At 53.7% G+C, this 16,555-nt stretch overlaps 1 protein-coding gene across 2 annotated transcripts in view; it reads left to right on the top strand.

The window, feature by feature from the left end:
- The window catches only part of CRMP1 (collapsin response mediator protein 1), a 77,864-nt gene that overhangs the window by 48,180 nt on the left and 13,129 nt on the right, over positions 1 to 16,555 (top strand). For both annotated transcript variants that reach the window (XM_043573004.1, XM_043573005.1), the window contains exons 5-11: positions 750 to 811; positions 2,775 to 2,855; positions 8,200 to 8,268; positions 9,413 to 9,533; positions 12,311 to 12,467; positions 13,738 to 13,879; positions 14,561 to 14,731. In XM_043573004.1, the coding sequence (XP_043428939.1) occupies positions 750 to 811; positions 2,775 to 2,855; positions 8,200 to 8,268; positions 9,413 to 9,533; positions 12,311 to 12,467; positions 13,738 to 13,879; positions 14,561 to 14,731 (803 nt within the window). The remainder of the gene's footprint in view (positions 1 to 749; positions 812 to 2,774; positions 2,856 to 8,199; positions 8,269 to 9,412; positions 9,534 to 12,310; positions 12,468 to 13,737; positions 13,880 to 14,560; positions 14,732 to 16,555) is intronic.

Below are 16,555 nucleotides of genomic sequence, written 5' to 3'. Positions count from 1 at the left end.
AGCACACGAAAGCCTGCCGTTTCCACCTTTTCGAATCCTCCCCCGACCCTGCAGCTCCTGTCCAGGCTCAGAGTCTCTGCGCACCTGTCCCATTCGCTCTCACCATCACCCTACGAGCTGCCATTTCTCTCTGCTGTTCTGCAGACCCACCCCCCATCCTCCACACCGCTTCCAGCATGGTCTTTCTGAGACAAAAAAAAAAGCCTGATCATGTCACTTCTTGCTTTAGAAACACACGCTCCGGTAGATCGTGGTGATGGTTGCACAACCTGTTGAATGCACTCAACGCCACTGAAATGCACACTTCGCAATGGCGGTGATGGTGAATTCCGTTCTGTGGATTTTAACATAAAACATAAGGGATTAAAAAAACCCCTCGTGGTCCCTTGGATCCCGCTGTAGGACACTTCTAGTACCTTCACATCGTGTGTCTTTTCATCCTCCCTACTGTCCTTACCCATGCACACCCCCTCTCAGTCCAAATGGTTCCCCCACCTCTCCCCCTCCTCCCCCTCCTTCCCTCCCATGCCCCCTTCTTCTTCTTCAGATTCAGCCTGTGTGACTTTCCTAGAAGCCTCCTTTGACGCTCCTCCTCATACCCCCAGGCTGGGTTCGGTGTCCCCACTGTGAATCCCAGCGGCAGCCCTCTATCCTAGGGGTCAGCACTCTGTACTGTGATCATTGACTGGAGAGTCACCCTTCTTTTTTCTTAATGCATTTTTCTGTTCTCTTTTTTCATCTTGAAACAGGTGTCAATTCCTTCCAAGTCTACATGGCGTACAAGGATCTCTACCAGATGTCTGATAGCCAGGTGGGTCCTCCTGCACGCCTCCTCTCCTGGCCAGGAATAGGCCACCGTGTGGGGCAAGACAGCACAGGGCAAGGGAGCTGTGAGAAGGGGCAGGGGAGAGGTCTGGGTTCAAGTCCCGGTCTGTCCACTAAATCGCCGAGTGACCTGTGTCAGTCCCCACGCCTGCTGGGCCTGCATTCCTTTCTGGCTCCTAGAGTAGGGTGGAGTGGGGGGGGGGGGTCCCTTGCACGGTGGTTCCCAAACCCAGCTCATCCTTAGCATCCTCTAAAACGCTCATTGAAAAGACAGACTCAGATCCTATCACAGACTTTCCAAAAGCTATGCAGTTCATCCTGGGGCGCTAGCAAGTTTGGGGACCATGCCATTAGCTCTGACCCAGAGGAGTGGGGACCATGCCGTTAGCTCTGACCCAGAGGAGTGGGGACCATGCCGTTAGCTCTGACCCAGAGGAGTGGGGACCATGCCGTTAGCTCTGACCCAGAGGAGAGTCTTGGCTGTCTCTCCGGCCAGTTGAGTGACTGGGGCCACTCCCTCCCTGAGTTTTCTCACCTGTGCAAGGCGGTCATCTCTGGCTGTGCCGGCTTCAAACAATTGTCGTGTGGGGACAGCCGCTATAGAGAAGGTGTGGCTCGATGGTACAGGTGACGCAGTGACTGTCTGCCGGGCGCTTGGCCTTCTGACGCCACCGGGGCTCCTGGTTTGTTTTGTTATCAGTGCCCTGCCCTCTGCTGGTTAAGAAGGCAGGGTGGTGCGCTGGTAAAGGTTAGGGATGCGACAGCCAGACCGCTTGGCCGCAAGCTTTGGCCTTGCTGGGCAGCCCGAGGCAGCTTTCTCAACCTCTCTGCTTTAGACTCCTAAGAGCCTCATGAAGGTTGTCAGAGGATTGGATGAGTTCACACGAGGCTCCAGGACAGTGCCTGGCACATATGGATGCCAGTAAGGTGTAATGCCTTCGATGTGTGATGGGAGATGCTTCCGTGTCTTGCCTTTCAAAATAAACACGCGCAGTTATAGAGAATCGCTTACCCCCAGATGCCCTGGAGGCCTCTGCTGTGTCACCAAAAGGCTAAAACTGGCTCAGTCTCATGACAAAGTAGCATGAGTCTGTCTAGCATAACTGAACTTTTCACCTGTTCTATTCTAACCGCCAACCCCCACGGACAGGTGGAGTTGAGCGATAGGGGTCCTGGAAGGTGCTTCCTGCCCCTATGTATCCTCCCCGCCTGCCATCTCCGTAGAAAAGTACACGTCCCAGGGTGGGGTGCTGCCTTGCACACTTGGAGAACGAAGGTAAAATTCGAGAGGCCCCGGAGAAGGAACGTGGGGGCTTTGGGCCTCACCGCGTGCAAATGTCTGAGTGCTGATCCTTTGCAGGTGGGAAGAGGGCAGGGGCGGTGGGCGGGGCCTGTACTGCCTACATAAGCGGTTGCCTGGCAGGGTGCATACGACCTGAGTGTTAAGCGTTCTTGTAGACTCCGACCCCCGCCCCACCGTGGTCTGGAAAATGACACGCGTTCAAGTTCTCGCAGAGCTGTACAGACCCCCCAGGTGCCGCAGGACGGTCTGAGCGCATTCAGTTACACAGTCTCAGTAAAACGAAAACCAGCTTCGCACCCTCGTTGTCCCCGGCGGCAGCTGAAGGCACGTCAATGGAGCAGGGCCGCAGCGAACGCGGAAGGCGCGGGTGGGCACCAAGACGGAAGGCATATTGTGCCACGGTGCGGCTTTGATCGGTTCTGCCCTACCCGCAGCCTCCTGCTTTAGCGTCCAGAGGGCGTCAGGGTCAAAGGGAGATCCTCTCCAAGGCTTAACTTTCCATCCACGTGAACAGAACGGTCGTGCCGCGGCCGCGGCCGCCCGCGGGTGGGTGACTGTGCGTGAGCAGAACACTCTTCGCAGCTGTTCAGGCTGTGATATATTTTTTTTTTTTAATCTCCCCCAACCCCTGTTTGTTCTTCCCCAGCTCTATGAAGCCTTCACCTTCCTTAAGGGGCTGGGAGCTGTGATCTTGGTCCACGCGGAAAATGGAGACTTGATAGCTCAGGTGAGCAGTGTGGAGGGAGGTCCGCCCTTTCCACTCCAGTCGGCGGCTGTGTGCAGAAGGTCCGATCGAAGGGGTGGGGGCATCGGTCAGTGAGGTGGCCAGGCAGCGAAGGGGCAGGCCGGGAACTGGATGACGCCTCAGACGCTCCAGGTGGGCGTCACACACGCACCGTCTGCAGGGGGCCTTCGGCAGGCCACTGAGGACCTCAAAGGGTTTGTGTGAGAGACAGATAAGAATTGAATGGAGATCCTTTGCAGACTTGGAGACACCAGAGATGAGGCACGTGGGCGCTGGGGTTGATCACCGTCTTATGGGACTTGGGAGGGGGGGGTGTGATGGCTAAAGCCCGGCCCCCTCCGCCTCCCAGCCCTCCTGCCTCGGGCAGGGAACTCTACCCCACGAACATTCTTGTTCTTCGTCCAGAAGCACCTACCTTGTGAGGACTGAATTCTATCGCGTACGTGAAGGGCAGTGTCTGACGCATTATAATAGGCTGCAGCGATGCAGAAGCTTTGGGCAAAGGGAGACATTAGCCCAATGTGAGCATTCTGGCTGCAGAATGAACTTGACAGGAAAAGGATGGACGCGGGGTGACCAGCTAGGTTCTACTTCATTTCTTAGAAGGAATGAAGACGGGAGATAGAGGAGGTGGAAGAAGCGAAGTGTGTGAAGGAAGGAGCACCTTCTTCAGATGTCATCGAGTGACCAGATGGAGGAGAAGAGGAGGAAGGCCGGGATGGCCACTTGGCCTTGCAGGGGCGGGGGGGGGGCGGGTTGTGGGTTGGTCATGACGTCCCCGAGCAAGGTCAGGCATACAGGAGACTTGGATGCATCTAGTCAAGGGAGTTAATACCAGGCACGATGCCGTGTATATGGCGATGCTCACAACTACTCCATGACATAGAGATGGCATAGACGTCCCCACTTTATAGATAGGGAAACTGAGGCTCAGACAGGAACATCTTGCTCGCTGCTACATGGGGCACAGAGCCAGGACGGTAAGGCAGTTCCATAGCGCGGCGGGACTGTGCCGCGATGGTGAAGTGCGTGAGATCTGAAGATTCGCTGTGAACGTTAGCTACTGGCTTTACTTCTTATTATTCGCATCCTTGCAGTTTTTCGGTGATATCAAAATTCTTTCAAATTCAGAGCAAAAAACAAACACGTTGTATCACGCAGCAGAATTCTGTTCATTGGTAACAAGTCACTAAGGCTAGCCCACAGCCAGAAAGTTGGGGTTGTACAAGGCTGTGAATGCCAGGAAGGGAGTATCGCTGGGGGCCCTCTCCGAGACTGTCTGCCAGTCTGTCCTCTGACCCCCAGTGACTGATATCCCTCTCACATGCAGAACACATCTGTCCCTTTCCAGGGTCCTCCCGACTCCCCGTCACAGCCCCGTCACGGCCCCAAAGTCTGGAAGTGTCTAGGTCAGATCTAGGTGTAGGTGAGGCTCCTTGGGGACAGTCCCTATAATCTGTAGGTCTCTGGAGCCACAGAGGTGAGTTATCTGCCTCCCCCCGACACACACTCAACATACAGCATCAACGGTGGGTGGACATTCCTTTTCAAGAGGGAAAACGGAAAGCTTCAGGATTGGTCCATAGCCGTTCTGAAATCCGGTCGGACACATGTTGGCAGTTCCTTGAGTGGTCTTGGAGCCTGAGAATAGTTCTGCGTGGTTCTTGGCTCCGCCTTCCGGGGCTCTTGGCTCTATCCCCCCGCTTCCCGTCATCGATCTGTCCCATGGCAGGCAGCACGTGCCTGCAGCTGAGCCTGCTTCCTGCCCTGTAGACTTTGAAGGTCCAACTGCCGCTCTTCCTTTCGAGGAGTTTTCATTCCATTCAGCCCAGACTGCCAGTGTTTTGCTAGAGTGATTCTCCCCAAACCTTTGTTGGCCTCCCATGAATCCCTCTGTGGCTCACCCCATCAGACAAAAGGCACCCGCAGATTTCCTCTTCCAGATAAATCTACCCCTACCCTGGTCGTACCCGGAGCTCTGTAGAGGCCCTCTTGTCGGAGAGGCTCTGGGGACACACCCTCAATCTCTTCACAGGCCTTTTGTGACTGATTCACCCTGTGGACAACCACCCTCCATCTTTCCAGATCTTCACCAAGGTTGTGGAGTCACTGGGCTACTGTCTGCTGCTTATGCCCTGCATTTGATATTTGCTCAGAAGACATTTCTTCATTGCACTATCCTCTACTCTTTGGAGAAGTGGAGAATTTTCTTTTTTTTTTTTAATTTTTTTTTCAACGTTTATTTATTTTTGGGACAGAGAGAGACAGAGCATGAACGGGGGAGGGGCAGAGAGAGAGGGAGACACAGAATCGGAAACTGGCTCCAGGCTCTGAGCCATCAGCCCAGAGCCTGACGCGGGGCTCAAACTCACAGACTGCGAGATCGTGACCTGGCTGAAGCCGGACGCCCAACCGACTGCGCCACCCAGGCGCCCCGAGAAGTGGAGAATTTTCAAAACTATCATGTCCTGGTTCCTTTTTAACACCCCTTGCTTCTTTACGCCCCCTCTTTCATTTTGCTCCAGGCAGCGGGAAGAAACCAGACAGACTCTCCCAACAGCTGGTTGGGCAGTCTCCTGCGTGGGGCCCCAGCTCATTCGGCCCGTTTCTGCCCTCCATGTCGCCACGGAAGGCAGTGCGCTAAGCCTTCTGCTAAGACACAGCGGTCTCTAGCTTCCAAAAATGTCCTCATTTCCTCCTGAGGTCTTACTGCCAAGGTCCCCCAAGGTCCGTCTTTCCACAGGTGGTCCATTCTGGGCTACTTTGGGCTTTCTTCAACACGTGCCTTGAAATTCTTGCAGCCTCCGTGCACGTCCTGGTCGGTCCCAAAGCCACTCCCACAGCTTCAGGTGGTTGTTACGGTAACACCCTACCTCTGGTCACCAACCTCTAGGTTAGTTCTCTGTGGCTGCGTGACAAAGCACCCCGGCACTTAGCATCTTAAAGCAGTAAACATTTCCTATCTTCCTGTCCATTGGGTCAGGAGTCCAGGTGTGGCTCAGTTGGGACTGTCACAGGCTACGGTGAAGGTGGCAGTCCTAGGCTGGACTAGGACGGGTCTTCCAACCCCACTCAGGTGGTGCTTTTCAGGATTCCGTTCTTTGCAGGCTGTCAGACCGATGGCCTCTGTTCTTTGCTGGCCGTTACGAAAGGCCAGCTTGGTTCCTTGCCAGCGGGGAGACTGGCTTCCTCCCGAGAGAGCAAGGGAGAGAGCAAGGTGGAGGCCAGAACCCTTTTGTAGCCTCACCTCTGCAGGGACATCCCATCTCTTTTGTCCGTGTGATGCTCATTAGAAGCATGCTGCTAGGGCCAGCCAGGCCACATGCCAAGAGGGGATTGGTTACCCAGGGCACGGAAGCCAGGAGGCGGGCTCGCTGGGGACCTCTCAGAAATCATCGACCCCACACATCTCCGTTTTGCCTAGTTTTGAAGTTCATAAAAATGGAACCACGTGGTATGTGTTCTTTTACGTCTGTCGTCTTTTGCTCAAAACGCAGTCCGTGAGATTCCTCCCCGTTGTCCACAAAACCGTACTTTTTTCTGTTTCCATCACTTGTGGAATTCTGATGCAGGAATATGGCAGAAATTATTCTCTCACTGCTGGATGTTTGGATGGTTTCAAATGTAGGACTGCCGTGTACAAAGCTTCTGTGCCCATTCTTGCTCAGTCTTTTGTTAAACCTGTGTTCCCATTTCAGGGGCGCCGGGGTGGCTCAGTCAGTTAAGCGTCTGACTTTTCATTTCAGCTCTGGTCATGATCTCACGGTTTGTGGGTTCGAGCCCAGCGTTGGACTCTGCGCTGATGGCGTGGAACCTGCTTGGGATTCTCTCTCTCCCTTTTTTCTTCCCCTCTCCTGCTTATGCTTGCTCATTCTCTCTCTCTCTCTCAAAAAGAAATAAGAACATTAAACAGATTTTTTAAACCTGCGCTTGCTTTTCTGTTAGTCTATACCTAGGAGTGAAATTGCTGGCTGGTGGGTGCATGTATATTCAGCTTTGGTTGTTACTGCTAAACCATTTTCCAGAATGAACAAACCCACATACCCACCGGCAGCGTGCGAGACGTTTAACCGCGCGTGCTCGGCCCGCGATCTCTGCCTGGAAACCCTGTTCCGGTTTTCTGTGACCCGTGCTTTCCTCCGTCGTAGTGTCTTGGGTCCTTCCTCCCTCCTCCCTTCTTCCCTTCCTGCCTTCTCTCCAACAGAAACAGTAACAGACAATTAAACAATCTTGCACAGGGCTCTCTCCATATCGTAAAACCATTTTGTAGACTGTGTACAGAAATGCTTTCTAAACACCATCTGTAATAGCTGAAATTATTCCATGCCTTACTCAAATCCACCCCAACTCTTAGACCTTGGTCTTGTTTCCTGTTTACATTTCTGTAGTAAGCTCAAGCTTCATAACCAGAGATGCAGTTGAAATTAGGTTTTTTTTTTTCATGGCTGATAGGGCTCGGGGGCCCATGGTAGGGATGTGCCTGAGAATGATACAGAAATGCAGAAGCGAAAATTAGCAGCAGCACAGCTGACATCTGGGCAATATAAAACAATTTTTTTTTTTTTTAGAAATTATAATATTCCTGCAGCAAGGAAACCTTGAAGCAAATGGGCTTGGATCTAGGGCATTAGCTCAGGGAACCATTTCGAGGCTACATGACAAGCTTGAGGTAGAGGCTTTTCGCTAGAATGACAGGCCCCAGGAAGAGGAGGCCGATAATGAGAACCCGCTGCCGATTACTGATTTCCGCTACACGCCGGGTGCCATGCAGGCATCTCGCAGATGCCCCCTCCCTGACTCATTGTGGGAGCTGCAAGACAGAAGCACGGATGTCCCCAGTGTAAAGAAGAGAAGGCTGAGGCCAGAGAGCTTGACCAACTTGCCCAAAGTCACAGAGGCGGCCAGTTCTGTGGCCAGACTCCCAGTGTGGGGCTCTGTGGTTTGTCTCCACGTTCACGCAATACCCACACACCTCCTTTCTTGCCCAAGGAGAGCCCTGCAGCAGAGAGTCGGGGATGGGAAAGGTGGGTGGGCGGTCTTTAGAGCCCGTTTCTTACCCGCCCCCTCACTGGTGTCGGGGCACTGAATAGAGAGCAGGTGTGGATGCAGACAGAGGTCCTGGGTTGCAAAGGCAGAAGGAGGCAGGGGGAGCAGAGCGAGCAAAGAAGCTTGATCACCCCAGAGCCCATGTTAGGCTCCCGTAAACCACTCCCCCCCCACCCCATCCCCCGGGCCTCAGCCGCCCACCTACCTAACCAGGGGCTGCAGAATCGGCCTCTCCCCATTGACTTTCTACAATCCCTGACTCGTTGCTCTTATCTTGCAGGAACAGAAGCGGATCTTGGAGATGGGCATCACAGGTCCTGAGGGCCATGCTCTGAGCAGACCTGAAGAGGTAATGGGGCCTCCCCTTGGGTGTGAGTCTGACGTGGCCGAGGGCTCGCCCTGATGCTGTTCCAGCTGGAACAGCCCAGCCAGAGCTCCCGCCTCCATCACATTCCCCTGATGTGGACACCCCAGCGTACATGGCCTTCCCTGGGCTCTGCCCTCTGACTCGGGAGCCCCGGGGGATGGAGATCAATCAGAGGAGCCAGGGAAAGGCTCTGCTTGTCTCAGGGCCCACAAGCTTCACACCAAGGCCCCACGAACACTCCAGTGACCTAACCATGTCCAGGATCCTCACCGAGGATCTGTGTCTCTGGTGATAGAAAGTGGAGCCGCATGTTTACGACCTGGAACCTACCGGCTTCTCCTGGACACTGCCCACTGTGTTCTAAGACTCCAGCATGGATGAGTTTCCATGGCAGGCAGTGTGTGTGTGTGTGTGTGTGTGTGTGTATGTGTATGTGTGTGTCTGCTGTGGGCCTGGCCTTGTGCCCAATCCTGGGGACACAAATACCCGAGTAGAAAGACGTTTTGCCCCGAGGGGCTCTTGGTCTAGGACAGTACTCTGCACCCGAGCCCCGTGCCCCACGAGCTGTGTTCCTGGTCCCTGGTGAGATCAGGGAGACCGTGTTTATAAACATTTATAGCACATGGACTTGGCTCCACATCTAGGCATGTGACCAGTGGGTCCAGCGGGGAGAGCAGGGTGGGGACCCTCTTGGGTGTGCGTGGGTGGGACCATGTTTGGGGCATCAGCAGACTGGAAATTAAAAACAAAGCCGTTCAAAACGTATCTGGTCCTTTTATTCAAGACGCACTGGTCTACAGGAGGGCAAGGTGGTTTTTTATGGGCTTTTTGATGCTTTATTCTGCCTGGTCTGTTCCCTTCTAACAGAACCTGCAGCATACTTCCAAGCAAGCATAATGACACAATCCTGTCTCCCAGCCCTCTAACCAAATACGTTTTGACTCGATATTTCCTTTCTTTTTAGAAATCTAGTGTTCTTCTCCTTTGATGTGGTAGATTTGCCTCTGGCCACACTTAATTGAAGAACACTGAAGGGCTCTGATTCAGGGAGAGCCCTGGGGACTTGGGGGGGGTCGTACTGCCTCTCTCCCTCCCTCCTGTGACCTGTGTATTGCCGTGTCCTCAGCTAGAGGCCGAGGCTGTGTTTCGGGCCATCACCATCGCTGGCCGGATCAATTGCCCAGTGTACATCACGAAGGTCATGAGCAAGAGTGCAGCAGACATCATCACTCTGGCCAGGAAGAAAGGTATGCAGCCCAATGCCTGGGCCTCCTGCGGGGCAGCTGGGCCATAAGGAAGGGGGTCGTCCGGTGGGGTCAAGTTCACTGGTGGGGCCACTGCCCAGAGACACCCTGCCAGCAGTCTAAGCCTCAGGCAGGTTATTATCCCACCTTGTGGGATCAGATAATGAGCTCTGCATTGTTCCAGCTCCGTCCTGGATGGCACCTCGAGTCAGTGATGGGGCCGGGCTGTGTCAGCTGTGGGATCCTGCCTACCGTCTTTCTGGTCCCCTCTGGCCCTTCACCCTGAGTCCCCTGTCTAGGGCCCCATGGTCAGTGTCTGCATCCAGGGTCAGTCGTGGGGCCCACAGAGTCTCGGCTGCGGGTTAGGAAGGAAGAAGACGGTTTTCCAGAGCCAGGGGGTCTGTGTTGGACATCAGGTGAGTGTGGTCCAGGAAGCCAGCCGCCCAGCTCAAAGACGGACGTGCTACATGACTGCTTTGAGCGTCCGCTGCCTTGTCTCTGAATGGCCCCAGGGGCTCATAGACTTGAAGCCCGTGGTGGGTCCCCAGGGCTCCATAGGTGTTGGCTGATGCCGTTCTCGGCTCCTTGTTGGCCATTCACTTCCTGCCTTGGTATCCTCACCTCCCGAGTGGGGCCCCAGTATCGGGCCGCCTGCCGCGCTGAGGACCATCGAGTGAAGGCCGCAGTGGGTGCGTTCTAACCACAGGAGACTCAGAGCAAGGGCCCGAGTACCGTCCCCAGGCCTTCTCGAGAGTGAGGTCCAACAGTCTCCAGCAGTCACCAGACCAAGGAGGAAGAAGGGTGCCCAGAACATCTTCCTATCCAAACTTATGGAGAGAGAATGACAGACAGAGGGACAGATGAGGGCTAGTGCCCATTGCACAGAGACAGTGGCCGGAACCCTTTTGTCGTGGAGGACATTCGCCAGGGACATTCGCCACCGGGACGAGGTCCGCCCGTTCCCGCTGCTTCATGTGAGGCCGACCGGGGAGTTGTGGGTCCGTGGGGAGGGCCAGGTGGAAATCAACAACACAACAACCGTAATGGAACATCCACTGTGTACATTATGTTCCTTACGTCTCATAGGAGCCCCGAGTGGGAAGTACTACCAACTGTATTTAAGAAAAATCTTCAGGGGCGCCTGGGTGGCGCAGTCGGTTAGGCGTCCGACTTCAGCCAGGTCACGATCTCGCGGTCCGGGAGTTCGAGCCCCGCGTCGGGCTCTGGGCTGATGGCTCAGAGCCTGGAGCCTGTTTCCGATTCTGTGTCTCCCTCTCTCTCTGCCCCTCCCCCGTTCATGCTCTGTCTCTCTCTGTCCCAAAAATAAATAAACGTTGAAAAAAAAAATTTTTTTTTTAAATTAAAAAAAAAAAAAAAAAAAGAAAAATCTTCAGAACTGTATTTTAACTTAATATATCCAACATATTCTTTCAACATGTAATTATATGAAAAGATCTTAATGATGTATCTGTCTTATTTTTTTCTGTGCTGTCTTTGAAGTCCAGTGTGTCTGTCGCTGTTACAGCACATCTCAGTTCAGACCAACCCCGGTGGCAAGTGCTTGACAGCCATGTGTGGCTGGTGGCCACCATATTGGACAGAGCACCTTTGAACCCATCATAGCCTGGTTTTAGTGTCGTTAAGGGAAAGCCGACACGCAGAGGCATTCAGAGAGGGTGCTCTAGTATGACACAGCTTGCTTAGGACTGGCTCCATTTTAAGGATAAGGAAACTGAGGCTCAGAGAGGTAACAGGAATCTGGAAGCAGTCCTAGAGCTGCCTGGAGAGATGTGGTGACCTCCAGTCACGCATGGCTGTGGCAATTTAAATTAAGTAGAATTAAATACAATTTTAAATGCGTTCCTTGGTTGTGATAGCCACATTTCACATGCTCAGAAGCCACGCGGGGCTAGCGGCTGCTGTCCTGGGCACCACAGATGTAGAACTTTCCCATCACTGTAGAATATGCTCTTGGACATGCCAGACCGCTGGAGCTCAAAGCCTGCTACCCCACCAGGCCAGCAGCGTGGCTCCGGGCAAATTCAGCGGTGTTACTGGCCCGCATCCCAGCAGCGTCTCTCTCTGTGAGCAGACCTGCAGCCGTGCCTATGGGCTTTGTTCTGGCAGAAGCACATCTGGCCTGCTCCCCAGAAGGCAGGCTGGAATTTCTGGAAAGTGAATGTTCTGGAAGCAGCTCTCAAGTGGTGGGGGGGTGGACACACAGCTCAGCTCCCCACACCCTGGGGGTGGGACAGCCCTGAGGTGCCAACAGCCGTCAGTATCCCAGAGGCCCCCGCGGCACCGAGCTGCAGGTGCCCATGGCCGTGGCTTGGTGACAACTCACCTATTCCTGACGTCTTTCTCTGCCTTACGTCACTTCCTCAATCTCTAGCCGTGCTGCCTGGAATCACCTCCCAAATAAAACACTTGAACTTGCCTCCTTCATTTGAAGATCTGCTTCTGGAAGTATCCATACTGGGAGAGCAAATCCCGTCCCTGTGCCTCGAGGGACAAATCTGCCAAAGAGGATAATGGTCATATCCAAATATTAAAAGCACGACCAGTCCGGGAGGTTGCTGGGTGGGTCAGCAGGTGCTGAGTGAGTACCTGGGCAGCCGGGGGTCACTGGGCTGTGTGGTGAAGCCAGGAAGAAGGACAGACAACATGTTGCCCCTCAGAGCCTCCTTTTCCCGTCTCTGAGACCCTCCACTTCTATTACACCCGCATCCCACACAAGACCATCTGCCCTTAACCATGTGTGTTCGTGTCTGTCTCCAAAGGTCCCCTCGTGTTTGGCGAGCCCATCGCTGCCAGCCTGGGGACCGATGGCACCCACTACTGGAGCAAGAACTGGGCCAAGGCAGCGGCGTTCGTGACCTCTCCTCCTCTGAGCCCGGACCCCACGACACCTGACTACTTGACCTCCCTGCTGGCCTGGTGAGAGCCCAGGGGGTGGGGGGTATATTGGGTATACTGAGGTCTATCGGGAAGCACTCAGGATTAGGAATGAGAGTCCAGGATTCACCTTGGGCTTGTCACATAACCTGGAATGGCTTTCTGCCTCGGTTTCCTCATTGGCAATGTGGGGGGGGAACATAGTATCTATTGCAGAGCTGGGTATGATGCAGTGTAAGAAAATGGCCTGGGATTTAGGGTTCACTAAGTGGCTCCTATTATTTGCAAAGCACCTCCTGGCCACGTGCACACAGTAGGAGCACAGCCACTTTGGTCCCTTCCCTGCTATTGGCCAGCATGAGGGAAGAACACAGGCCATAGAGAAGGGTAAGTGGTGAGGTGCCCAGGCTGCTCTGGGAGTAGAGATACGTGCTCACAACCAGGAGACTTGCAGAAGGCTTCGTGGGCAAGGTGACATCGGGCCTGGAGCTAGAGGGGGAGTAGGAGTTTGCCGGATAGGGGATAAATCAGGGCTTCTGGTCAGGAGGGGCCCCAAGGGGGTGAGGGTGTGTGCCTGTCATGGAAGTCTCTCCCAAATGATGCAAAAACCCTTGACTCGCATATCCACGGGCTTACTCATCATCTGCAGCCTGCTGTCTGGCGGGCAGCTCCAAGTCCAAATGGCCTCCCCGTCGTCCCCCACAAAGCGAATGCTCCCACAGTCTTGCCCATCTCTGAAGATGGCAGGACACAGGGCCCCAGAGGCCCCGGGATCTGACCACTTCTCACCCATTGGCTGTGGCCATCCTGGCTCATCTCCGACAGGCCCCTGTTTCTCTGCTGCCCCTTCCACACCCCCAGCACATCACAGTCTATTCCCTATCAGCACCCAGGTTTTAAAACCCAACTCAGATCAAACCACGCCTCTGCCTGGAGACTCCCAGGGTCCTCTTCTGTCAACATGGAATCCAAGTCCCACAATGTCCCCCAAGGCCGAGGCTGATCGGGCCTCGCTCCCTCCTGAACCCTGCCTGGCACCTCTTTTGGGCGGATGCCCCCTCTTCCAGGTGAGGAAGAGGAAGGCCACCTAGAGAGCCCTACCCGGAGAGCCTGAAGCCCACACTGACCGAACCTTCTCCCAACAAGATACATGGCCCCCAGAGGCCCTTCTGATGTCAGTCACCGATTCCTGGGATGTGCCCCAAATCCCCTCCTTAGAATCTCTGGGGGTTTTCATTTCACAGCCTGCAATGGGTGTCTGAAGTTCAACCTGAACTCAGGTCTGCCCCCCGCCTTTTTTTTGTCCTTGCAGTGGAGACCTGCAGGTCACAGGCAGTGGCCACTGTCCCTATAGCACTGCCCAGAAGGCGGTGGGCAAGGATAACTTCACTCTGATCCCTGAGGGCGTCAACGGTATAGAGGAGCGGATGACCGTCGTCTGGGACAAGGCAGTGGTAAGGAACCCCCCGGGGAGGTTCCTTTCCTGTCCCCATGAACATTCTAGAAGCACCCTTCCTGGCCCATCAAAAGCTGGGGCATTGTGCCCTGCTGGCTCTTAAAGCTCCCTTCCTTGCTTTGGGGCAGAAGCAGAATGTACCAGGAGAGCACACGAAGAAATGCATGACTCTTCAGAGAGCAGCACAGGTCCCATGGGGTCCTCTGTATTTGCAGACGTGACAGCTGCCCTTTACTCTTTAAGGATGCAAAATGTTTTCTTTAGCTTTGTTTTGACCACATCTCAGTTCCTGTGAAGATGGTTTTGTAAACCGTGTGTTTGTGTCTGGGGTTGACAGTGGGTAGAGAGAGTGCTTGTTGTACAAGTCAGCCCCTGTTCCCTGACTTGAAACCCCAGATTTTTATTTTCTATTAAACTTGGACCCAATGAGACCGACAAGATGGCACAGTGGCTGTTGAGCAAATGCCAACAACATACCCCTGAGCGGTCAATTACATTTCCACTCCGATGGGGCTGCGCCCTTGGGCTCTTTCAGGATGGCCGGGTTTCGGCGGGGGAGGAGAAAATTTCAGACTTCTGTTAGGGACTCCTGTCGGCAGTTCCATATTTTTGCCTGTCTGCCCTTCCCCCGGCCCTGTTATGGGGCATTCTTCTCATGAACGACGGATCTTGCCTTTAGGCTACTGGCAAAATGGATGAGAACCAGTTTGTTGCCATCACCAGCACCAACGCAGCCAAGATCTTTAACCTGTACCCCAGGAAAGGGCGGATTGCCGTGGGCTCAGACGCCGACGTGGTCATCTGGGACCCCGACAAGGTGAAGACCATAACAGCCAAGAGTCACAAGTCGGTAAGTCCTGGCTCATCTGAGACCTTTCCGGTTTGGGTAAGTGATTCTTCCTCTGCAGCCACTTTAGCAGTCTCGGTTAAAAATGATGTGTGAGGTTTTCAACGAGGATGCTATCTGATCATCGGCATGACTCGTTCACATTTCTCTTCCAGTTGGAGAGACTGAGTTTGATCAGGCTCGACTAAGCTGCTGCCATTCTATTAGATGTGTTTTCTCTCCACCTCTCTCTGATTCTGTGGCTGTCTTTCTCTCTCGGTGGCCCGTGCCCTAGACGCATGCATTCTCAGGCTTAGGTCCAAGATTCTTTTTCCAATTTCATTATCAAGCTAGGAAGGGTTTGATCTCCTATCTCAGAAACCTCCTACTTCATTTTGTGGTCACTGCTAACAGTCCACAAAGGAAAGGTTTGGACCTAAAGTCTGCCGTGTGTGAACACACCCCACGCGTGCACGCTCTCCCAAGCTCCAGACCCCAAGCCTATGGCTGTGGGTTATCTCTGCACTTTGTATCTTACATGTCCTTGACTTCTTTACTCAGCCAGCAAACCTAAGGATGCAGAGAGACTTAAAACCTCTTCCCCTCCCTCACTGCTTGCTGCAAGGCCACTCTGTGAGGCCAGCAGTTATCTTGGGTCCAGATTAACGTCCACACTCACAAGACGCAGGAGGGCCACAGCCTGGCCTCTGGCCCGCTAAGTCTGCTACAGGACATGGGCCAGGAGGCAGGGTGTGTGCATGCTGTATCCCCCTGTGACAGGGTCCTCACTGCCACACAGAGGCAGATTCCCAGCCTCCCGGGGGTTACCTGCTGGTAGAGGCGAGGCCACATGCATCAGGACAGGACCCCAGGCATAAGGAAACCTCATAAGAAAGTGACAGGAATCATTTTTAGCAGTCCGTGAGCTTGGGCCCTGGAACCCTGCTTGGCCACAGGGGTCATGGCCTGGGGCCATAGAGGTCTTGTCCAGTCCATGACCATCCATGACTGTCCCCAACAGGCAGTCATGCTTACAATAACTGTCGTAGACTCTGGGACTGGAGTTCTTTCTTGCCCAGCAAGAAAGCGGGATGCAGCATTAAAAATGTGAGAGAGACTAATGTCCAGGAAAAGACAAGAGCCAAGAGCCCCGAGTAAGGGCCCTTGTTCCATTTTTATTAGGATCAGAAGGCTTACAAACGTGCTGTTGGGTGTGCACAAAGAGACAATGAAATCGTAGACATTAACTCGTGGTCGTGAGGGCAAGGGGGTTTTCAAGATACGCGGTGTTAGGGGTTTGGGTTAACACAAAACAAAATCCTGGTGCTGGGTGGAAGGCAGTTTACAGCAGACGTGAGGCCCCGCCTCTGTTTACCTAAACTGGTCTAGGGGACAAGAAAGACAGAGCATGCCACCTCAGGGTCAACAAGGCACCTTTCTTTTGCCAATTAGCTCTACTTTGGGCAACTTCGCCCTGCAGCGATCTGTAGCCCTATTTACCTAATTTGGTCCTTCCTTCCTATGAAAGCAGCTTTCTGCTATAGTACTCAGTTGGGAGGGGGGGTTGCTTCTGCCCTGAATACCTAATCTTGCTTACACATCTTGGATGTTTTCATCCTGAGATTCCCCTATTCCTATACCTTTGTCCTATACTGGGACCTTCGCCCCACTTTACCTATTCTTATTTACCAAATCTTGTTTACCCAAACTTGGGTGCGTACATCCAATGGGTTTCTTTTTTTTTATTAAATTTTTTTTTCAACATTTATTTATTTTTGGGACAGAGAGAGACAGAGCATGAACGGGGGAGGGGCAGAGAGAGAGGGAGACACAGAATCGGAAACAGGC

This window comes from Prionailurus bengalensis, chromosome B1, assembly GCF_016509475.1.
Source record: "Prionailurus bengalensis isolate Pbe53 chromosome B1, Fcat_Pben_1.1_paternal_pri, whole genome shotgun sequence".
Lineage (NCBI taxonomy): Eukaryota > Metazoa > Chordata > Mammalia > Carnivora > Felidae > Prionailurus > Prionailurus bengalensis.
The sequence above is the reverse complement of the archived record's forward strand: the minus strand, read 5'-3'. Positions and strand labels throughout refer to the sequence as shown.